Source organism: Sinohyriopsis cumingii, chromosome 2 (genome assembly GCF_028554795.1).
Source record: "Sinohyriopsis cumingii isolate HCF-2022 chromosome 2, ASM2855479v2, whole genome shotgun sequence".
Taxonomy (NCBI): Eukaryota; Metazoa; Mollusca; class Bivalvia; order Unionida; family Unionidae; genus Sinohyriopsis; species Sinohyriopsis cumingii.
Window position 1 is genome coordinate 25,688,336 of NC_142962.1, and position 25,107 is coordinate 25,713,442.

The window sequence follows — 25,107 nt, forward strand, 5'->3', positions numbered from 1 at the left end:
CCTCCGTCTTGGCACCAGTGGTGAAACAAGTGGGTACGAAATCGCAAATCCTCGGGGGTCGTAGGTTTCAAATCGACGAGTAAATAGGCGTGTGGAGTTTGAGTGGCATCGTCGTACGCCTGAGTCAGCCAAGGCGTTCCTAACTGTTTGGCTAAGACTTGCACTTGCGATTTATCTCGAGGGCTTTTAAACAAGACCACGTAATGCGCATTGAGACTGATGGTGCGATGGGCTTTACTTTGTTGAAACAAATTTTGGGTGATGTAAACGACACTGGCATTACGGTGATGCCCTTTGCGCGTGAACCACAGTTTAATTTCTTCTTCGTCTTCTCCTAACATGTCGTCAAAAATGACCAAATGGGTTTGACGGGAGTCAGAGACGATGCCGTCGTCTTCTTTAGGAATGCCTTCCACAAACACAATGGAATCGCCTTGACTTTCTCGCAAGAGGCTGTACGCCGATTGCCACTCTTTGTAACACCACACGATCCGCTGAGGTGGCCAATCGATCAAATGATGTTTATGTTCGATCAAACGTTTGACTAATTCGGTTTTGCCTGAACCGCTAGGTCCAGCAATGAGCATGTTAAAGGGATGGCGAAGATACAATGCCTCCCAACTGGCACGATCTAAGTGTTCGTCGATGACTTTGACAGTAGAGGAAGAGGGAGCAGAGACAGCAGAGGTAGCCATAGTGTTAGGAATGTCACTTGTGACACGAAAACAAACAAGACGAGAGTTTATATACTTTTATCAGAACACGTTTATTGAATGTTTTAAACATGAATACGAAAGACAAAAATACATAAAAGCCAAAGGCTTAAGTACAAGGATAAAAGGCACATGATAACCATCAACGTGGAATAAAAACAAGTGTCTGTACAACATGTTTTGGGTAAAGTTCTGACCAGTTCTATAGGGGGTAAGGTCACACAAGTGTCCTCCCGAAAGTGTCTTTCAGGCCTGTCCACGACAGTCCTGTCCTGGGTGACGGGTTCTTCTGGCACCGTCACTAACACAGGTTGAAAAGTAACTTTTTTCTTAGGATGTTGAAAGGAAGGATCACAACTCTCGTGCATACTGGGCCACTTCTTGGGTCCAAGCCTCAAAACCCCTCTTTTTCCAGTCACGGACATCTGTCACAAGCTACACACACATCGTCATATACGTCTTGGGTAGCTAAAAGTTGACGAATCTTTTTTTCCCGTAGAGGTCGAGAAGTATCCAGATGAAAACGTAAGGCTTTGAGCAAAAGGAGTCTCTCGTGAACATTTAAAGGCACCACTTTCATGTTGAATGGGGTGGTAAATACTGTTCATAAAGAGTCCACAAGGAATCGGCTGGTAAACGAAATCCCAGAAAACAAGTCACTAAGACACACACCACTTGTCGATCCAAATTGAACTGATACAGTTCTTGTAATAATCGATGGTAATGATCGACAGTTTGAATATGGTCATTGAGTTCCTTCCACGGAATCTGTTCAATTACATACGAAATAAGTCGTGGCATGGCAGCCTGTTTTTATAGTCTCTTTGTTTCGGAAACAATACACGTACTTTCTAGCCAGAGATCTTCGTTCTCCAGTGGGGAATCTAAATGTTGCATACTGTAACCTAAACGTCAGAGTTTGTTTAGAAGTTTCCTCTTCCGCTAAGTAGATTCCACGTAAAATATGTCGGTAATCCTTTACCTTGTCTTCCTCAATGCGTTGCACTAGGTGAATCTCGAAGTAACCAAAATGATCAACACGTGGATCATCGGGGCCCTGGAAGTATTGAACATGGTCTGACCACTGAAACAATTTCTGACGAATCAGTTCTCTTATACCATTCAGGTACCAGTGGTTAAAGATCTGGTGACATTGTTCCTTACGTTTCACTTGTATTTGACCAGCTCTCGGTAAATCCTTTCTCTCAATTCCACAGGCAAAGCACGAATGTTCTCTTGTAAAGTATCCATCAATAAGTCAGTCCGTACAATTTACAATCTTCTCCTAGAGCAAAAGTAATCCACATAGTAAGTAATTTCTGACCACTGCCATTCAGGGTAACGTCTAAGAATCTCACTGAACTCTTTTGATGTAAACGGTCTAGACTGATATAATAGGATGAATGCACACTTGACCCAAAGAAATCTAACACACTGGTTGACTTTTTTCACTTTCCTCTTGTGAATTTCTCGGCACAAAAGTTCTACAGTGACCCATTGAGATTTCACTCTGGCAAACCCCTGCCAAACTTCTTTGTAAATCTTCTCTTGCAGTTCTTTAGGTAATGATTCAATATCGTTTTTGAAATGAAGTTTAAATACTGGTCTCGGTGATGTCCAACATTTGGCTCCTAACCAATCTGGTTTCTTCTTCGTCAACGACATGGTAAGTTACTTCAATGTCTCTGTCCCACTAAAGGTAAGTAATGACAATTCGGTGACCATCGAGCATGTTCTACGTAGGCCGAATCTTGCGGTTCCCAGTGGTGAAGTGACACACCGCAACTGAAGCACTTGACTTTATCCCCTTCGCCCAAGTAGAAAAATCCGGCTCTGGCTAATTCTCCGGGGGTCGGGCCTGCCAGATACTTAGGCCATTTTCCTTTGAACGATTGAAGACGATTTTCAAAGTCACAGTATTCCGACAAACGCACATGAAACGAATATTCGTCTTTCACAGGTTCGTTTCGATGAGGGTTGGGTGACATGGACAGGAGTTTGCTCAGAGCTGGATGACATCCGTAGGGGGGTAAACGTGAAGGTGAACATCCCCCTTTAAAACGAAACCCAGTAAAATGTCCAAGAGGACGAGCGGCATCGCTTTCGCATCCCTCAGGTTTGACACGCACAGCATCACTTTCCATGATAGGGGCAGTGACACTAAAGTTCCTATGATGCTTTACGGCATCGCTAAGGTCACAACGTACAGCATCGTACCCATCGCAAGGCTCACAATCGCATTCCACTTCAGAAGCCCCATACTTGAATTGTGCCTGTCTGAACTTGTTTTGTGTTTCTCTGAAAGTATTCATCTTGTTCGCTTGGTCTTGGTAGTCACAGTGAACTATCGATCTTGCCTAGGGTTCCTTTTTATATACAGACCAATACCGACGTGTCCATACGGTAAGGTGAAATGATTGGGAAGTCGCACTCGCTTCTGGTACACGATTTGATAGACTTTTTCCAAGGGTCGACTGACGATGTGGAGAGTGGGTAAACGTACAATCTTATTCGGTTGATAGGTGGTCACTTTAAAGTGTTGATCTTTTCCAGACTGCAAGGCTTCTTTCAGTACCCCAAAGTTGACCACTCGACTGGTACGATAATTCAGAGTCAATCCTTTCACTTTGCACGTCGTGTGCACTTCTCCTTGTTTGTCCCGGTATTCGTAACCGTAATTTTTGGGACCGCCACTGACGAAACTTAGAATCTTGTCGTCGGGATGCTCGTCTGTCCAGGCTCCTAAACGGTCTCCTTCGATGTCAGGGTGCTGTTGACTCGGGTGATGGATGTAAATGCAACTGTCCGTGTCAAAGTACAGGACGCGTTCACCTAACAGTTCTAAAGCTTCGTACAATTTTAAGCGAGCATGAGCTGTCACGTAAGCCGCAATGATGACATTTCCAAAAGGGTCGTCTTGTACAAAGTCCAGATCTTCTTCGTAATTGACCAAGATCAAATCCTCTCGAACGACGTCCACGTCTTTCATGTATTTGGTTTTGTCGTGAATCATCTGGAAGTAGCGGGAAGGTTCTGTCAAATACTCCGTCTTGGGTAAACACGGTCATTGTACCATTTTACCCCACAAGCAATTTAACATCACTTTGGCAAACGCTCGCCTGCCTTCGTTTCTCTCGATGTGATCTAAAGTGATGCCTTTTGTTTATAGTATTTCTCTTTGAATGTCTTTTGGTCTTCGGGAGTGTGACACCAGGAAGGATAGCCACTGGCTTCTTGCTTCAGTTTCAAAAAGGCATCCACGTAGTCGGCGAAAATGCCTTTCTGCGTGGGGTCATCCTTGTGGTATTGTTGTGTCTTGGGAAAGTGGCAAATTTCGTACACTTCTAACAGTTGGTATCCCATGTCCAGAGCTTTGAACAATTCCACGCTAACCCACGTCCCCGTCAAGGCCCGTTCTTCCTGGGTGTGCTGACAAGGCTGATCTTGGTTGCACGTTTCGGCACAAGTACGGCACAAAGGAAACATCAGTTTGCCTTGGCAATGGTGAGGTTGTACGGGATGGTACAAGTCCGTGGGAGGCAAGACTTTGCCCTTGATCAAGCCTTCGTATTGTCGAATGTTTTTCAGGTCGATGTGTTCCGTCAACAATTGTGGGTGCCCTACAGGAAAGCGACAATATTTGCACACGTAGGGATACAGCGAACACACGTCCAAGTATTTGATTTCTTCTCCTTTCTCTTCGTCGGCTTGGTACAGCAAACAGGTGGCATTGGTCCTTCCTCCGTACAAACTATCCCTCGGGTTCAGCGGGTCCATGAACTGGTAACTTTCCACGAGGCGTTTAAACTCTGGATCGGTTTTCAAACGGTGATCGTACTCGTGTTCCCACATTTCCACCACTTGGTATCCTTCCTGTTCTAACTTTAGGCGTCGCTGACAAGTGGCCTGGTTCAAGTCTTCCATGGTTCGTTGTAAAAACTGATTTTTAGTGTCACGATCAGGGTAACAGACGGGACATCCGTGAAATAAGCAACCGTTAAACTCGTACACGATCTTGGGGTTTTCTAAGTCCCAGCCATCGACCGAATGCGTTCCGATGGTCTTTTCGCCTCCTCCGTTGCAGGCATGCTGAATCCATTTGTCTTCCTTGTCGCACAAGTAATTTAACCAGCGTAGGGCTTTGACCGAGTATTGACGTTTGACATAGTGGGTCGTTTGAGGACTGATGACAGCCACGGTGTTTTCAGGCATGAATCGTTGTCGATACACTAAGGAACACGCTTTGGCAATGGTGCAAGCTTCTTTCAAAGGATCGACCCCTCCGTGTTCCATGAACAGTTCTCGAAATTTTCCACAGCAACGCCGTAAAATGTCCACGTCGGAACGACAATACTTTAGCATTTCTTCCTGAAAGTCGAAAGGGTCGGAGGCATGAGCCTGGTACCAAGCGTAGAAAGCTTCTCGTTGTTCGGTACGCATGTTGTCGGGGTCGTAATAGTGAGCCTCAGGTAAATGGGGTAGAACGGCATGTTGATTGGCTTCCGTATTGGAAAAGTGTGGAAAGTACCCTTTAGCCATTTCTGCCATTCCAAACGTTTTAGGCATTCGACTCAAAGGCATGGCCAAATAGCTCATCGAATCTTTAAACTGTACTTGTCCCACTTGCATGAAAATGATTTTGGCTCCGTTCAAAGTCACTTTAGGACGCTTGGTACCATGTTCCGTATAGTATCTGAGAAGAATCTGTCCATTGTATCCGGAGAAATTGTGAGCCATCACCGTGGCATGGCGATGACAATCTCCGTAACGTTCGATGTCCTCTTGGCTCCATGTCTCGTCGATGGGGTCTAAGACCCATTGGGCAAAATCGGCTAGCGTGTTCGGTCCTCGAAAGATTTTTTCACGTCCTCCAGGAATCTTGCTGCAGTGAGGGCAATGACTGAAGATAGGTTCTTGAATGCATTTCTCGCACGCTCGATGAGCCACGCAGAAATTAGGAATGTGAATGCCGGTCTCTTGCATGCATTCGAAATCGAAAAAGATGAGATTGCCTTTCTTCTTGTGACCGTCCTCTTTCTCTGGTGGGGACTGGTATTTTTGCACGTAGCATTGGTGTTCGAAGTCCACGATGTGGTGACAAATGTGACATATTTTCTTTCCTGAACATACGTGTGCCTTGGCACTATTGGTACGTAGGCCGTGTCCACAGGTAGGGCACAATCTCAGCAGCTGACAAGCACATTTCTGCTGTGAACCTTGCGTCTTCAGATGTTGTTGGTAACAGGCAGGGCTGACAAACGTGCGCAGACAGGCAGGACAATGTATTCTTTCTTGTCCTTCGCTCAGACAGGGTGGAGAGGCCAAACATCCTGGGCATTTCGATCCACAATGCTTGTGTTGCTCTCGATTATTATAACCACGGTCACATTTCTCACAGTAATATTTGTATCCCAGGAATCCAGTGATACTGGTAATGGTATCGAAATGGTCATCGTGATGATAAAGGTGAATGTATTTTCCGTCCTTAAAGTCTTTCCCTCGAAACAACAGAGGCCCGCGCACTTCTTGAGGGTACACTTTCAAGGTGTATCGTGGAGCTAGGGCATCTTGCAATTTTTGCATCTCAGGAATGCCACAGGGTTTGTCTTTGGGCAAGTCGGCTTGTCGTAACAGGAGTTCTGCTTCACTTCGTTGTTTGGCTCGGTCCGATTTTCGAATAGTCTCCCAGGCTCTTTTCCATTCTACCGTGTCGTTTTTGTTGGCATAGGTTCGTCCCACCACGATGGCACGGGCTAAACACATCTGGTCTTGAGGGTTGTTAATTCGGACGAGACTTGTTTTGGTGTTGCGAAGGTCGTCCACCAATAAGACCTTTTTGCGTCCAGTCCCTTGAGGAGGAGAGACGTGGACCATTTTCAGTGTGGCTTTTCCATCGGTGATGTCAAACTGGTCATTAGATTGTTGTACGTGTTCAATCTTGTCCATGACTTTGGAATGGGTTAGTTCTGCTTGTCTGCTAAACTCGATCCAAACAGGGGATTTCAAGCTGTCGTGATCTATGGATAGTGTCAAGCGATCGTCTTCTTTGGGTTGACATTGTCGCTTGAGTGCGGTGAGCAAAGAATCCCACATCTCGGTGATAAACCCTTCTGCTTTCTCCAATGGTACGTCGGACTTGAAATCTTTAAACTTCACTGTGTAGGTGTAAGCCGTGGTTCTAAATTTTCTAGAGGAGCGCTTTTCCGTCTCTCGAATGGAATAGTACTTTTCAGGGTTGACTAAGGGTGGTGAACTTTGTTTAGAGGGTTCGGATTCTGGTTCACTCATGTCCTCTTCAAAATCACTGGCATGAATTTGTGCCAAGACTTCAGCTCTGGTACGAGGCGATAGATCACGTTTCTGCCTCTTACTTTCTTCTTCTTTCTTCTCGAATGAATAGGATCGTTTCATCTTAAGTGCAAAACGTCAAATGACTCAAGTTTAAACACCATTGACTAATTTATAGCCATGGCAAACCAGCGTATATAAAAGGGTGTGTGTCTTGTCCTTTCACTATTCATTTCACTCTCAAACCGAGCACAACGATGGAAGAGACTAGCCAAATCGAACGTTTCATCAGAGCTTTGCGAGGGGTCATTAGAAAATTCTCTTCAGACCAGCCGACGGACTACTCTCCTTCCTTTCGAGATAAAAGTCAAGATACTTGCTATATCTGTCAAAAGAAAGGGCATTGGTCTTCAGAGTGTCCAGACCGTCAAAAAAGAAAAAAAGGGGCTAGAAAAGACAAAAGTCAAGATACCTGTTATTATTGTCAAGAAAAAGGACATTGGTCTCCAGATTGCCCAAAAAAGAAACAAAAGGAGTCAGAAGAAGAGAGGGATTCTTCAGAGGAAGAAGAGGAAGAAAGAAGACAATTCTATTTACAAGAGGCAAAGAAAAAGAAACAGGAGAAGAAAAGAAGAAGGGAAGAAAGTGAGGAGGAAGAAGAGGAAAAGCCTGTGACGGTGAAGAAATTGAAAAAGCAGAGAGACTAAACAATGAGACAGAAGAGGTGTATGAACTTTTTAAAGTGCTCTGTTGTGAATTGTGAATTGGATTGTAACTATTGATAAAAGAATAAATTAATTATATAAGGTAAGTGTCTTTGAGTTTTGATTTTAAAATAAGAAGCTACACTCACGCACTTATATACACGTACTATAGGGGTAAAATGGGGTTTTTTGTTGATTTTTGAGTTATTGGCAAATGGATTGTTATCTCTTTTCGAGAGACCTGGGTGGCCCTGAAAAGGGCCTTTTTTGGTGTAGGGGTGAGTTTAAGCAATCAACTTTAACTGCCTTAAGCCTTTGCCACGGCCAAGGCCTACTTCTGGACTGCGTACTGTTGATGATGATGATGATGATTTGGTTGAAATCACTAAGGGTGGTACGGTAGGCTTAGTCACAGGGTTGACGTGTTTAGCTCGGGAAGGTCGTATTCTCTTCGGTCGTAATAAAGAAGTCTGATACATTTGTTTCAGACTTCTTAACTCCGCTAAAATGTCCAACAGTACCGTGACCGTTTGATTTTCACCCTCTTGTTTCTTTGCTGCTACTTCTTCTTCTTCTTGTTTTTTTCTTACCTCTTCTTCTTGCTGCTGTTGCTCTAGGAGAAAAGCTTGTTCCGCTTCCTTTTGTCGTTGTATAAATTTCTCCAATTCTTCTTTCTGTCTCTGTCTAAAATTCTCCAATTGCGGTAATGAAGGTGACGAAGGTTCCGGAACAAATTCTTGCGAGGTAAGAAAATCCACAAAATCCCAGTTTACCTCTTCTGAAAGTAAGTCCGGGTTCCCTTGGGCGGTCTCCACTGCTGGTGCACCCCAATGGATCGTTTTCTGAGTTTCCGTCATGTTGAATCACTGTCGCATAGATTGACTGCACACAGGCGCTAGCGAATCTATATAGACCACGTGACGTCACAGACTGTTCTCTTCGGATTGGATGCGGACTGACTGAATTTTGTAACGCGTTTGGATTGGTCAATGAACTCAATCCGTTTCAATCCTTCCTCTACCTATAAATAAGCGCAGTTCACTGCATTGATTCACCTGTTCTCGTCGCCTCAAGATGTGGACCACAGTCGAATCATCCACCCTTGTGTCTTCAATGATGTTTAGGACGGACATGCTCATGTATGTCCGATCCAAGTGGACCGTTGTCCACAAGTCAGACACCAGTCTGTGGATACGAAGAGTGTACGTGGAAAGACAAGGTTGCCTCAAGAGGACTCTGATTTATGTTCTACACTAAGACGCAGCTTGAGGACAAGATGCCGCAGATGCCCTTTATGTTAAGGGCATATTAACATAAATCCAAAGGCCCTTTTCAGGGCCACCCACATTTCTCGAAAAGAGAATGACTTTCCATTGCCTACCCCTTTTTTTTTTTTTTATTTTTTAATTTTTTAAAAAAAAAAATCCCATGTTCAATTGCCTTTGTCCCTAGAATGGATATTTTTTTTCTCTCCCATTGTTCCAATGCATTTGTCCCTAGAGTGGATATTTCCTTTCTTCCATGTTAAATTCCCTTGTCCCCAGAGTGGATGTCTTTTTTTCCCATGTTAAATTTCCATTGTCCTCAGAGTGGATATTGCTTCCCATGTTAAATTTCCATTGTCCTCAGAGTGGATATACCCCTATTTAACATTAAAGTCCCCTTGTCCCTAGGGTGTCCCCATTCACTACTCATGCTATGAAAATATTTTCTTATCAGATCTCCACGATCGTTTTTTGACACATTTTGACTCAGATATACACGTACTCACCTCGGTGTGTACGGTAAAAGTTACTACATTGTGAATTAGAGAGCATTTAACAAAAATCATGAATACAAAATTGTTTGATGGAATTAAAACCTTCTACAGTGGTAACTAAATAGACTATTTCGTACTTAACGCTTTTACTTCTGCTTTGGCCTATTCCTCGGTCATATCCGATTCTTGAGTTAGCTATATACATCTTGCAAATTCTACAAAGTTCTAGCATACGATTGCAATAGTTATTTTGCCTCTTTTTTTTCAGTAGTATGCCTTTTTCATTGGAATAACATTATTGCTGAGACTGGTAATTATTCAGATGCGATTCGATCAAAATTATCAGTGTTGTCAATATACGTTGATAATTTTTATAAAATCATTAATATCTGACGTACAGATGTTCAAATCGCCTAACAAGAGGACATGCTGAGTTTTATGACTTCTGATCAGTAGTTCATCATCGATTTCATTAAAAGCATCAATTTCATCAGAAGCATTTATTAAAGAGTATTTGGAACCTCGGTGGGTATATAAACAATTGTATATTCTTTTTCATGCGCAATTCTTTTGAAACTTTAAACCAAAAACTGTATTCAGAACTATTCAGTAGCAGTTCTAAATATTTACTAATTTATGTTCTCACATATCTATGCCACCCAAGGCATGTTTGATACTGTGTCTATTTTTTAATCCGTTAATGTAATGTTTTTTAAAACTAATCATATCAAATTCTGATAGTTTCGTTTCAACAAATCAAATGATATCAAGTTTGTTTATGAAATGATTGAATTTCGACATATTTCTCTTTATATGCTACAAGTTCCTATAAGCAATAGGTAATATTGTTTATAGGAATTTGTAGCATATAAATATAAATATGTCGAAATATGCTTACAGTATCAAACACGCTAACACGCGTCACAATCACACTGAAAATGTATTCATGTATTTAACTAGTTCATTTTGTAGTTAGTACAAGTCAATGATTTCGGTTGTCTTTATTTTTCAAGTTTTGGCTTATCTGTTAAACCATGTATGTCATCGTTATCACTAGGTTTGGACGAATACAGATGCAAGCATCACCCATGTTGCCAAAGTACTGATATTTAACCTTTATCTCTCATTTCTTTAATCAAGTAACTTGAACATAGTGTTGCCTCTTGTAAATGCTAAACCATTACATATTGCTGCCAATCACATCTGCTGTTGTAGCAATTTGTTGTATTTCAGAGCAGTAAATGTTGATACATCTGCTGTTGTAGCAATTTGTTGTATTTCAGAGCAGTAAATGTTGATACTCCTTCCAGTGATTATCTTACATCCTGAATATAAAGATCTTCGTTCGAGGTTCATTGCAATGATTAAAACATTGTTTTCTTCCAGATGGCATGCTTTGTTAATGCTGCAATAATTTAATACAGATTATCGAATGTATGGCAAGTTGTTTACCTCTAATGCAATGTAAAATTCAAAATTAACACAAACAATTTTGTCATTGTGGGTTTAATGTGAAAGTTGAAAAAGATTGTCTGTGAGTCTTGTTTCTTGATTTGATTGACATAAATATGTTTTCCATCGATGTTTAATAACTTGTATTCAGCTATCTTCAATTGAACATTGTTAACACCGTAAATGTCAATTAATATCTTGGAGAATATTTAACATTGAAAGACACAAACAAGCCCTTCTTGCAGACTGGTCCTTAGAGCTCTCTCTCTCTCTCTCTCTCTCTCTCTCTCTCTCTCTCTCTCTCACACACACACACACACACACACACAGCTTTGAACTAGGTGTCCTTTTGTATTTCAATTGTTACAGCCTCTCTGTCAATCCTAACTGTATCAGGGCAGCAAGTTAACGAGAAAGTTTTTCTTATCTATTTCAATTTTGAGTGTATCGATAACGATTGTAAATGTTTCTCAAAATCAAGAAAATATTTTCTCAGCCTATTAATATGTTTGACATGAATGCACATATACTACTGATCACTTCTCAGTCAACGTACACTTTGTATTCGCTTTCGACTGTTTATCCGTAACTTATAATTTGCTGGAAAACTCTTTAACTGTAACAGTTTTACCGTTTTCAGTTTATTGTTCCAATCATCAGGTGATAGTAGGAATGTTATGTTCATTATCTGATCATTAATTCATTTATGTTCATTTTTTGCGCTGTCCGTATTTTTGGTTTAACTGTTAGATCATTGTTTTCTGTAACTCTGATAACGCAATAGTGTTAGTTATGATCTTGCTGGCAATTATGGGCAAAACAATAACCATTATATTGGTTTTGGTTATATAATATCCCCATTGTTCTGTTTGATTTTAATGTTCAAATATCAATGTCATTTCTCCAAATAAGATAGTAGAGCGTCATAGTTTTCCAGACATGCCAATTTCCAAAGCAACTATTTTACTGTTTATACTCTGTTCGATAATTTGTAAAATTTCCCTAGCTTTCGGTTAATCATCTTCTCTTTCTCCTACTGACTGAATTGTTATGGTAGCAGATATAATATTGAATCTCTGTAAAAAAAAACAAAATCTTCCGGTTTCAGGATCATTTTTCTCTTAACACCAATTTCATTTTGCTTTATAATTCTGATATATTGCTAGCACTTTTGCTGTCATTCTGTTATATGTATAATAGTTTACTGTTAGCTTGTTTTCATCACGTGTTCGTGTCTTTCAGATTCTACTCACTTAATGTGTTTGGTACTTTGTTATGCATCTCAGTTCACATACTTTACTTGCTGCACCAATTAATACGTTACGGTCAAGTAATGTATATACGGAGAGAGAGAGAGAGAGAGTTTATGGTCGGTGGTACTGTTACTAAAGCGGAATAATGACTTAGATCAACTTTAAATATATAAAAATAGTTTAATTACCTCTTGTTGGTTCGTCCTTTCGCATAGTTCTATTCCACATTAATTTCCATGAACTGGTAGGTGAATGACTTAAGTCTCACTGGACAGTTTATCTGGTGAATTTTCTTCTGACAATGGCCTATTGCAGAACGATAAGAATAATTTTACGCTGAAGATACAAACAAAAACAAAATAATGATTTTGTAGAAAGCATGCATGTGAGATTTCAATTGCGGCAATCAGGTTGATTCCTGATACAACACTGATAAATAGTGTCCTGTGACAAGGCAGCTAAAAGAATCAGTATGTGCCTTATGCATGAATAAAGTTCGCTAGTACTAAAACAAATTAGCATACTTTTCATCACCCTCAACCATCTAGGTTTTTAGATATTTACCTCTGTAGCAGACATACGTAAAGCCAAGACGGCAGTTCATTTGCAGCACAAGTTAAGCATATGATCTCCAGTGCTAGTCTAAATGTGACAGGTAGTCACCAAACAAGCCAACCCATTTTCAAGCCTAACTCAATGTAAATCTAAACAACATTACAGATTTAGCTTCTGTGTGAATTTATAAATGCTAGGCTTATAATAATTAGGTGCATGCCTTCCACCTTAAAAATTAGTAGAGGTGTCAAAATACGAAACTATCCAGTGAGACCTTTGTGCTCAAATGAATGGCGTAGCTAACCAAGTGTTTATAGTTCTAAAATTTGGTCGTTTTTTCTAAATGCATCATGTTATTTGGCTTGTTATTTGTTGGTTAGATAATTGCACTTTTGGAAAGAGGTGCAAGTAAAGCAGCTATAAAATTTCAAACTTCTTAACATAATTCAAAAAGTATGAGTATCAAATTAAGACTTTTTTTCTTAATGTTACCATCAATGTTGATTTTTAAGTTTTTAAATAGTCATATGATTCTTGCATGCCAAAAACTGATCAAATTTGCCAAACTGTTGTTTTTAGCACCAAAGTAAGATAAAATTAGAACTATCATCGGCATAGTCCTTCTCTATATAAAGTTTGTCTTCATGTTTATCAGTCTACAATTTTTGTTAACCTATTGCTGGTTGCTTTTCAGCCATTCAATTACTTCTCGTTTGGCTATTTTCATAATATATCCATACTGAATCCCAGTTTAAACGCGTCACTGAATTACATTTGAATCTGTTACGTACAGAATAGTTTCAATATGATGCTTTCTTTTGTATTGTAAGCCTGCGGTTCCAGAATTAGTACCTCCATCAGCTGTTTAATATTGTTTGATACTGCAGCGTAATAGATTTTAACTTTGAAAACTGTACAACCAGATTATGTATGATCTGTTACTTTGATTAAACCAGTATAATCCCTCACCTGGATGGCTATTACTATTTTGCAGAAAGAATATATCCAACCTGATGGCTATTCTTTGTTTACCATATAATTTATTTCATCAACGGATAATTTTCTCCAGGCATCAATAGTACCCGTTCCATAGTTTAATTTACTTTTCTAAGTGGCTAAAACAAGAGCTGATTTTGGTTTTCAAAAAAATTGAAGTACAGTTATATATTTTTCTGGCCTATTATCGATCAAGTTCTTGTTGTCTTCCATTAAGGTACCTCCTGCCACGTTGTGGTGAAATAATAATAAAATCGTTGAAGCTCAAATTCATTTGTTTAAAATCACTGTTGTTTGTCTTATATTTGGGCGTATCATCATCAGGAAGAGATATTTCACAATCCAACAGCAAAAAAGTGAAATTTGTATATTTTAATTCGCCGACCTTCATTTGCTTTGTCAAACAGAAACCAGAATAAAATACCGCAACCACATTTAGCCATCCACACTGCCTAGTTTACTTTATTATACCAAAATTTCATGTCACACTCTGACCTGCACATTTTGATTGATTCATCCAATTTTAGCGTGTTGTTTACAGGATAAGAGTAATGCTATGCACCGGAAAGTTTTTAAAATCTGAAATCCTAAATTTAGCATCAAGAACTTTTGGATGGAATTGACATCTCTGGTGCAAATATCCGTTACTTGTCTTTTCCACACTTACGTGTGAAGATCCGTGTGTTCTGATGTCTAATATTTTCAATTCCTCCATAATAATGCCTTGTTAATCTAGTTTGCTTTATGCAATCTCTGTGTATCTTAAAAAATTTTATATTTCTTTTTCAATTTCCTACATTATTGGTATTCACTGATATGGGCGAAATTTTAAAACTGTCGGTGCATACATTATGCCTTTGTAATAGTACCCCTCGAGAGGCCATTGTTTCATTTACTTTAAACGGCTTAGTTTCAATTAATATTGCATGTCTATTACAACTAGATCTTCAAGATAATCTGCATTTCAGCACACTACGAAAGATCATTGATTTTGATTTCATTGTCTGAAACCGCCTTCTAAATCAATTGATTTTGGTTCATTTCGTGTTCATTCGTCATAATTGAAAGGCTGACAGGTGCTTTAAAATTGCACATGTTAAAAAAACAAATTCTACAGGACAAATGCATATGCTATTGGGTCTCTGTTTATTCTGAGTGAAATTTGAAAGACGTTTAAAAGTCCAGATGGCTCTATCATGGATAGCAAATCATATAGACCAACTTGTCATTTCTTATTGTATTTGGTTTCAGCTTTAAGAAGTTTGAATGAATTCATGTTCGCTAATGTTATCTATAATCACTTCTTCTGTACTGTCTTTAATTACCTTTATCCTGTAGTCACCTTACGTTTTCGTGTGCACCATTTTAATGTTTAACTAAAATGTTTTGGAGCTAGTATGACATACAACTTTCCATGACGTGCATGTTTTAACTCAGTCATGTTCTACGGCGCTGATTTTATAACATCACATCATACTATAAATGTTTTGATTTTCTACTATTTACTTCAAGATCACCTATGATCACAGGTATGATTTTGAATATTTCCTCAATGAGCATATGAAGGTACCCCTTTGAAAAACTTGTTTCGTTTTTAAAATTCGGACTGTTTCATCAGTTCGAAATTAGTTTTATCAGTTCCTAAATAGTCTAAATATATGTATGCGTTCATTTGGTCTGTATTGTTCCTGACTATCTTCAACTTCGCAATATGTATGTAGATTACTCAATCAACCATTCTTTCAATTCATCATGGTTTGTTATCTTTTGTCTCGTTCAATTTCAACTCACAAAAGCAAATCAATTCTCAGGATCGTAGTACAAATGTTGTAAAATATTTTTGTTGAATCACCACACACTAAACTAATAAAGCTGACCGGATCTTCCAGTTGTGATATAAATGTCGCCAAATACAAATGTTTGTATTCGTCAACAAATAAGTAACTTAGTGTCACCTGGTACTCTACAGTTTTGATAAGCTTGTTATTAGGGCTGACACTGCTTATTTCAACGTGTTCATCACTGACGAAATAGACACATCGGTTTTTTTTATTCGCTTGAATGTTAGTTTATGTGGCTACTAACTTGAACCACACTTTAATTCCATTCAGCATGTAAGCAAATATGCATTAACTTTTGATACCGATAGTGTTGCTTTTATATTGATCTTTTTTTACTATGTATACCGACTCTCTAAAACTGCTATGTTGATTACAATATAGCTTTGATGGTGAGCTGTTTATAGTGTGCAAAGATTTTTGTATAATGATTTTGTCAGTGCCACAGCTGGAGTATTTTATAAATTCTATTTGAGGTAGCAAGTCATGTTTCAAATATCACCTCAGTATGGCTGTATTTCAGAAGTAAACTATAGCAGAGTCCTGTAGCACGTTTCTAAATATCCATCAGTAAAAGAATGTGTGTCATGTATGAGTTTGCTTTTATTTATATTTAGTAGCAAGTAAAGAGATACAGTAATCTTCTCATAATCACATGCACACACTGGATGTGTTTCTACAATAGGAAATATATGCGAGTACGATATAGAGGAGGTTTTAATTAATCAGCGAATAATTACATTTTATTTGTTGTGTATATCGATAACACTAGAAATATCAAACTATTTACAATTTGCCCAGTGTTCCAGAACTCTCATATATTACATGCTCATCTCTTCATGCTGAGATCATTATTTCTGTACATCGTGTTTCCTTCCAACATAAAATTTTTAAGAAGTACACAAAGTCGAGTGAAGAGCCAACAAATTGGTTTGAGGCTTGGACTACATTTCGTAAGTTGATTTCTACTGGACATTGAATGACATCACTCCTGCACAATCCTTGTGTTTTTACACTGAGAAGATTTTGTCGATTTCTGTTCCGTTACAGTTGTCTTGAACCTCTCCTAAAGGTAACTGTGCCACGCATTAGCGAAGCTGGTTCTTCTTTACCTTCTTTTTTCTCCTCTTCATCTTTTTCATCATGTGTGCCAATCTGGTTTACCTTTGGGGTACGTATCAAAGCGGCTGTCATGTGTTTCTACAAGAAATCCAGTCAGCTTATGAATATCATTCGGTGTAGCCTTAGGTTTTACGTTATGTCGATATTCATTCTTTAACGAAAGTATCCAAGAGTTAAATGGGTTTTAAACAATTGAAAAAAATTATCTTCCACATATATAGCTCACAATTATAAATATAAAGTATACTTTCTTAATTTGCATGTTTTCATGTTTTACGAGATGTATTATTAACCAGCTATTATGTCTTCCAGTATTAACTGCGTTGATTTGACTTAGTTTTCTCTATTTTATCTGTAATTTTGGTTATATAATGACTTTTTCATATTTGGTTCGATTCAATTGCTTTCTTAAAATTTTCTTCGCTTTTTTCTTTTATGAGGAGAAATGTCAGTGTGGTTAGTATCTCTCATGATGACTCGCTTTTCAAGGAACACTTTCGCGAAATATACAAAGTCGATTTGAAAACAAGACATTTGTGAGTATGTTCATGTTCTTCATAAACTCCATTAATAATGGCCAGTTATAATTCTTGTGGTTAGCATTAACCTTTTCATATACGGACATATCCTACCTTGGTTGTGATCGAGTATATTGTTGTCTTGGTTGAGTATCTAGCAATCATTGGACCGCATATCGAATGATGATCTAAATGCTATTGACTTTTATAGCAGCGTGTATCAAATCAACTTCAAATTCCAGTGGCAAAGGTTATGCTAAAATGGTTTTACCTATAACAAATTACTTTAAAGGACACTCATAGATTTACTCACATTTATTATATTTTTTGCAGTTTTCAGTTAAAGTCATTCTTCTTTCGGAAAGCTGTGATATGATTACAAATGTTTTGAAATTTGTCTTACCGGGGCTTCGTCCTAGACAATCGTATGGAGCCACGGATATTGTAAATAACAGACTTGTGCGGGCACCAATGCTTCTAGCGTATGATGACAAGTACGTACATCTTTCATATACATCCTTTAAAACCAGTGAGAAAAAGTGTGCGACAAAACCAATTTTAGTTAAACTCAGCAAAATTGAATAAATATATACATCCTTTCAACAGCAAATCTAAATATTTTTGTTATTATATTCTAAAGCATAAGATAATAGAAATCAACTAAATTTAAATATTTAAATTCCTTTATACTGCTCACTGTGTCTTTCTTTCACATTTACATCAGTTTTTGCCTTTACTTAAATCTAGTGCTTTTAAGAAGCGCTCAACATAGTAGCTTTTGTTCTTCCATTACGTTCAGACACTGTGTACCAACATTTACTTGTAACAATCCAAATTTTCTTTTGTAAACATGCAATGTACACAGTGATGTTTAATTTGAATATACTGAAATATAGGAAACATTAACAACAAGCATACATATCAGCATGTTTGCTTTGGAACGTCAATATTTTATTATTGTAATCCAGCTGTCGGAAGTGTTTACTACTTTGCATTGTCATCTTGGACATCGCTTTACATTTTATGAGAAATTCAGTGCAACGAAACATGTTCACACATTAAACATGTAGCTTGCGTTTTTGTGGGACCTCGAGTTTCCCGCTTAAAGCGTTTGAGAATGACTTCAGCCACTTAAACCAGAGAAGAATATATGGAATACCTAAACTTAATACGTACAAAGACAGTTTTAAACGATATTCATTTAAAAGGCGTGTGCATAAATACTGCACTCGATATGTTGCTTACTGCCGGTCACGATAGATGGCACCAGTTACTAAATCTTGCGTCACAGTATCACACTCGAAAACCAAGTAATATCGTCATCCTCAAAGGATGGAGTCACCATGGATTTTGTATCCCGAATTTAGCCGGATAAAATTAAATGAGCACAATCCTCCAAAATTAATGCAACGTTACTATAACTGGAGCCAGTTGATATCGGAATATGACTGATGGTCTTGAAACTCCAAGACATCACGTAATCGTTAGCCGTTTTAATCGAGAACATTAGTTCGTCTGGTAACAGCGATGATCCATTTTGCGACAGGAAACAGTTAATTGGCATTACACTGGCACAGTCTGGTCGAATTTGCATTGAACTTACTTGCTATAAATTTATCTCATTCGTCGATTCATATTTTAATAGTATATTAAAAATTACAACGTACAGTCAAACCACCTAGGAACAAACACGAATGGTTAGTGACTTTAATTTCTGATATTATTTCAAGCTTGTTAATCACTTAGGAGAGTATTTCTTTACCCAGATTGCGAACACTACTCGATGTATTTAGTATAGCTAATATCTTACCACCATTTCTACAGAATAGAATTAAACATCTAACCATCTTTTATGAATATTATTGTAGCGAAACAGAATTCATGGCTAGTGTCCCTGCGAGGACTTCAATTACCATGGGACCTGACCATTACAACCGTACCAATGTCACAACATTTCATTCGGAAATGTCTCCCCAACTACCCGACCAAGCTGGAGACAATCAGTTTTGTGCATGGGCAAACGATAAACATGGGTAAGTCAGAAACTTGAAGTATTTACTCACACTAACCAGAGTTAAACTAAATATTGATCAAGCCAGTTTTGGTTACTCCGTTCTGAGCTTCGCTTTCAGAACAAAGAGTGACATTTTTGGCTTCTTAATACCGTAATGTGAATATCGTTCATCTGCATAAACGTTAGACCCAAAATGTGAAGTCGCCCATTTCATGAAATAGGTAGTCATTTTGATTCATATTTTGTGAAATGGTAGGCGTAACAATTTTCCAGGCATCTGTCATTAGAACACCACTATGGCTATCAGAAAGATTAATAGTTTGATCAGTTTACTAGGCTAAAGATTCTTGAACGAGATTATAATAATAAGTTTCCTTTAAGATTATTTTCCTCAGTTTGCTTTCACACTATAAGTGACTACATTAGTTTGCAATGTTTTGAGCATCACTGAGGTTGTTAGTCAACAGATTTTTCCACGCGTTATAAAGTTGGCGTGATTTAAAATATAACAAAAAGGAAACTGTTTTTAGGGATTGGAATGAGTTGATTTAATGTAATCTTGGGAATTCAAAGCTAAATAGTTTTCGTAAAGAATCTAGCACCTGATAGCACAATGGATAATGGCTGACATCGCTAGTCTGGACTGTTGTTTAAACAGCTTCATGTAAACATGGTTGGATACAGCTGGATAAGATGAAGGAAAAGACGTTAAATATGGCACATTCAACATTTTCAGATATCCTGTAATTGTCTTTAGTTATTTCCATATATTTACTTCTGCTATTCCAAACAGAATATGTTATTACTTGTTTGTTGCACGACAACCTTGAACTCCTAAATGTATTGTCCTAACAGATAATTTAGGTCCAGCATTTGATTAAATATAAGTGTTAGCTTATAGCTGTCAGTAAAGATAGCTGATGAGGATCTTATAGAGAGTGCTACTTGATGCAATAATGCTGGTTCTTTATGCTGGCTTGAGGTGTAATTTATTTATTAGAACTTTTAACCTTTGGTTTTTTTCTGATTAACAAACGTGTCAAGCTACATAGAGGAATGCTGACTGTATTTCTAGGCTTTTAAATGTTATGCACATTAAACTTAACATTTCAATCACAGCACATACCCATTTCATGCCAAGGGTAAGGGTCCACTTATACATTTCATAAAATGAGTATTCACTTTGTCAGATTCATGAAATATGAAAGTAGCCTGCATATTTAATCCATTGTGTAACTCGTCTGCTCAGTTCATGAAGTTGGCAATGATATAAGCGGGGTGCATCCTTATTCACTAGTGTGAATCCAGAATGCCCTTAGATATTTTAAATCATTCCAAAAAGATCTATATTTCGTTAAAGTATGTGCTCTGAGAATACAGCTAAATGCGGTCCAAGCAGGGAATGATCGTATAGTCTGAACCGTTCAAGCCACTGTAAAATGTAAATAAATCACGAGTTGCCCATGAAATATGACGCTGGCAATGGGAGTTAAATAGGAGTAATTTTCTCTATTACGGTTGACGACTAACAGATTCCTATCAGGAAAGCACAACAACGGTTTTTAATTGTATTTTAATGGATAAATTGGAACACTGGTTGAACATTATGAGAAGTTCATATACGGTAGCAAATTGATGATGGAGCCATATTATTTTCTAACGGAGTAGAGGCGAAATACACGGACTAAGAAAAATTCACAGAAGGACTGGCAGAGACAACTAAAGAGCTGCATCCATATAGACAGACACACTCTCGTGTGTTTATATGAACATATATGATTTATAAATGGATATATTAGCAAATACTATTAATGTATTGATTTGTCACGACTAAGTTGTACAGGATAATAATCAAGGATGCAGAAAACAATGACACTGAGCCGCAACCACCCCCACCCCCAAACAATAGAATGACTTCTTTCCCCGACGTGCACACGGAACTCGTGGACAGTGCCACTAACGCTGAAGCCCGATATTAGGTCGTTGGTCGGGATTACAGGGTATGTCGTGAGGTCAGGCAGAAACACTGACGAACGAGTGTGATAATCTAGATGAGATCAAGAAACTGTCCTAATACAAATAGAAGTAAGATCTCATCAGAATAAACAAAGACACGGAGATCGTAAAGGAAAAAGAAAAGATTTAGGAAAAATGGGGAAATACCCTTGTCCAGAAAAGAAAAACATGATAAGATGTTCGTTGCCATACAGACCCAGTTCGAAAAAGAACAGAAAAAATTGATTAGAGGTAGGACCAATTTACCAAACTGATAAATACATATCCGGATCTGACGAGTAATAGAACGCGCCATCTTTGTATAAACATGAAAGTGGGCAGTATCGAGTTGATCGAAATCGAAATCGAAAATCTGCAACGCACTGGACTTTGGCATCTTTCGAGAACATTTTGCTGTCATTCAACAGCGATGTGAAGATGGTCGCTATGCATTGCCGTCCAAGCATAGATTTGTCATCGACTGTAATAGCACACGGCCGAGTCCAATGTGGACGCGAAAGTCCTATTGCCACTCCGGTGTTTGATTTAAAGTGTCAGAACAAAACAGTTACAAGAATACGAACAGGGAAGTAACAGACAACAGTGAATTGAGCAACTAAAGAAATTAGTCGAAATGATCGAGACAGCATTTGAGATGCAACGCTATCATGGAAAACGCGTCACCTGCTACCTGGCCAAAACACTCACATATCTCGTCGACCACAAGCTGAAAGGTGACGGTGATGGTGATGGTGAATCGCTAGCGAACACCGATGTGTTCAACGCTGGTGACATGGACAAAAGAAATTAACATGAGACAAGTCGGTTAGACGCGTGTAAAAATCATGAGCTTTTTTGTCCTTTATTTTTGGTAATTCATCGTTTACTGTGACGATGTGTCGGCTTCCTTAAACTGGTCTTTCTTCACTTCAGAGTTGTCGATCTCGATTATAACAAGACTCAATTTATCTGCGGCCATTGCAGCGTCATCAAGCGCGTGTGAATATCATTGTGTGATCCTTGACAAACTGTTTTCTGTGGCTGTCTGGATTTTCACGTGTTTTCGCATCTGTGTGTGATGTCGCGTGGACAATATATTACCGACCGCACTAATGACACCATGCTATCCCATATGCGACATTGATAACAACATTGACGCATTTATATGTGCAGGAGATATGCTCACCTGTCAATTTCAATGCTTTTAATTAATTCATAGATACATATTTGGTGTTATCGTAATCGGCTTAAGTTATGACAACTGTTTTTAACTCAGCCGGGTCAGTGTCCATTTCGCATTCTACTAATCATCACTGTCGTTAATTCTTTACTTGTGTGAATTGTGCGACATTGTATATTCATGTATGGCCGCGACGAAATTGTCAGGCATCCTAATCGCATCATTTGTTTCTAACCTGCATCTGGTGGGATCAGTATGTGTCTGTGTTGTCATCGTCGATTACGCCAGTGGTGCGCGACCGACACACTTGAAAATTTCTCGCAGTAGTACTAGCCCATATCAGTTGGAAAATAAATTGCAATGTGATGTTATCACGTATGCCACCCAATGTGTGCCTGCACCTAGACGTGAATCTGAGATGATGTTTTTGGTCTCGCGCATGTGTCATTTAATCTTGGTGAACTCATCACACATTAAAACCCCAATGATGTGTTTCATTTTATGCAGCTGCGTCAACTAGAGCAGACCAAAATTGTACAAAAGAAATTTCATACCCGACTATTTAATCTGTTTCGTGCGCCGCATTTGGGACTAATCGAAGCCTCTCAACATCTTTTGCAACAAGCGTGGTTAGCATGGCCAGTGCCATCGCATCCCTTACAGTTACATGCATGCCTATACCACTGGCGACCAGTCTAAGAAGAACACCACCGTGTCGTTGTGTTCGGATACAGCAACGGGTTGCTTTTCCATTGCTTTTGTTCCCAAGGCACCTGCTGAACCCATCACGACTGCCGTGTTGCTTTCCTAATCATCGCAGTTCGAGTCATTTTGGCAAGAAATGATAATACTGCAACGAGGACCTGACATATATCTCCGCTTTTGTCATCAACGAGATCTCAGCCGCGGATAGAGTTATTATGAGATCACGGATGGCTTTCCGTGCCCCATTAAGGGCAGAATATTTGACTTACCTTCGGCAATTGAACGGCCCTTTTTAATCTCAGAAATTATACTCCTGCGTTTTTATATGCGGTCGATCTCAATTTTCCAAGTTGACTCTATATAGTGTTACTACAACGTCTGTGGATAACATGCTCTATTTGTCTACGCGTTCCTTTATCTAAATTTAGTGGGTCACTAGTGACCAGTCTAAATGTTTTCCACGGGCACGTTAACGACATTCATTCGTCCACCGACAACTCGAACAGATGTGTTTTGTACGACAATATCATGTACATACATCTGTACTCGTTAATGCCGCCAGATAGTGCACCCATGCGGGTTTAGATATGCATATCCACGACTGATTGTCTAAATAAATCCATGTGTTCCAGTAAAAAATAATGGATCGGGTACACCATTGCAAACCAGGCTGAGAAATCTGTAGTACCGTGTCGACGTCTTGATCTCTACTCATGAACAACATCAGCTTGTAATATGCCCATGCTACATGGTTCTATTGAACTTTCTCTAATGGTTATTGATGCTCGTTCAGTTGCAGTGATACTTCAGACACGCGAAGGTGGTCAAACGCTATCGGATTTCCTATATGACTATTAAGCTGTCTTGTGTCCTGAACGCAGTGAATGTGTACTTTGGTGATAAAACCCTTTGTTTGACACGATGTGAGGCTACGTCCTAAATAACATCAATGGTCATTGTGAGCCACAACGGCACAGAGTGACCTCCTGATGACATAAAAGTAATTATCGGTATTCGGTTTTTTTACGCAAGCGACTGTGTCAGAATGGGCATCCACAACAACTTCGGCAGCGTAATCCGCCCATGCAACGCTAGAGACGCGACTGCATCTGTTCCTTCAGTGTACCAAATCGTTTCGTCTTTAGTAACTCCTCGAGTTAGCACAATGTGTGTTTAGCGTCAAAACCGACGTTTATGACAATTCAAAATCCTAAAATGTGCGACAGCATAATCGCTCATGGCAATTCACCGTAGGCGTTAATCTGCGATCGTCGTGAGTTAATGCCCAGGTTGCAATTCGGATTGGCTTCTCGTAAACATGGAAGGTGAGTGGCATATATAATCTAATCGTCAATGTCAGCATTAACACCGATATAAAAACGAAGAACATCATTGACTGTCTTGCACAGCGAGATTAATAATTGTTGTATCGTGCCAGTCCTCATATCGTTGTGGCCACTTCGAAGTCGTCCAGGCACGCTTCAATTTCCTCTCCATCGTTGATATGTCGGGCGCTATTAAAGGGGCAATTATTTCATTGTCGATCTAACCGCTTTGTTCCGCATCCACATATGGATTATCATCTGTTTTCACGAGAGCCCTTTTACTTCAGTGAAAGCATCGGTGTGCAGAAAGTAACTGCGTGCGTCTTTAACCTGCAGTTCTATTTATTCACAGTCTTTTGGAATGCGACTTCGTAAGAAGAATATGGATAATCACGCACAGACTCAACTTTGAGCAATGATTCTTTCCTGTCAAATGCGGAATCAGACCCACATATGGACACTTTTTAAACAAAATGGCGCGTTCGCCGTACTCAGGGCACTAGTGTCACACCGACGCTGTCGTTTAGATTTCTGGTTATGTTGTCGATCTCCGCTTTGGTCAACTGTGCATCATCGCTGGCCATATTTGGATCGCTAGAGACGAGTGCGGAAGAAAGTGCATTAAGTCGCTCCTGTGCTGCGTTGTTTTTTATTCTTGTATCACCCCGGAAATCTTAGCGATGTTCTGTT

General features: G+C 39.1%; 1 protein-coding gene across 1 annotated transcript in view; it reads left to right on the top strand.

The window, feature by feature from the left end:
• Positions 1 to 25,107, top strand: part of LOC149804497 (uncharacterized) — an 81,136-nt gene that overhangs the window by 31,474 nt on the left and 24,555 nt on the right. Inside the window, exon 6 of the mRNA XM_089933053.1 lies at positions 19,023 to 19,231. Coding sequence (XP_089789179.1) covers positions 19,023 to 19,231 — 209 coding nt within the window. The remainder of the gene's footprint in view (positions 1 to 19,022; positions 19,232 to 25,107) is intronic.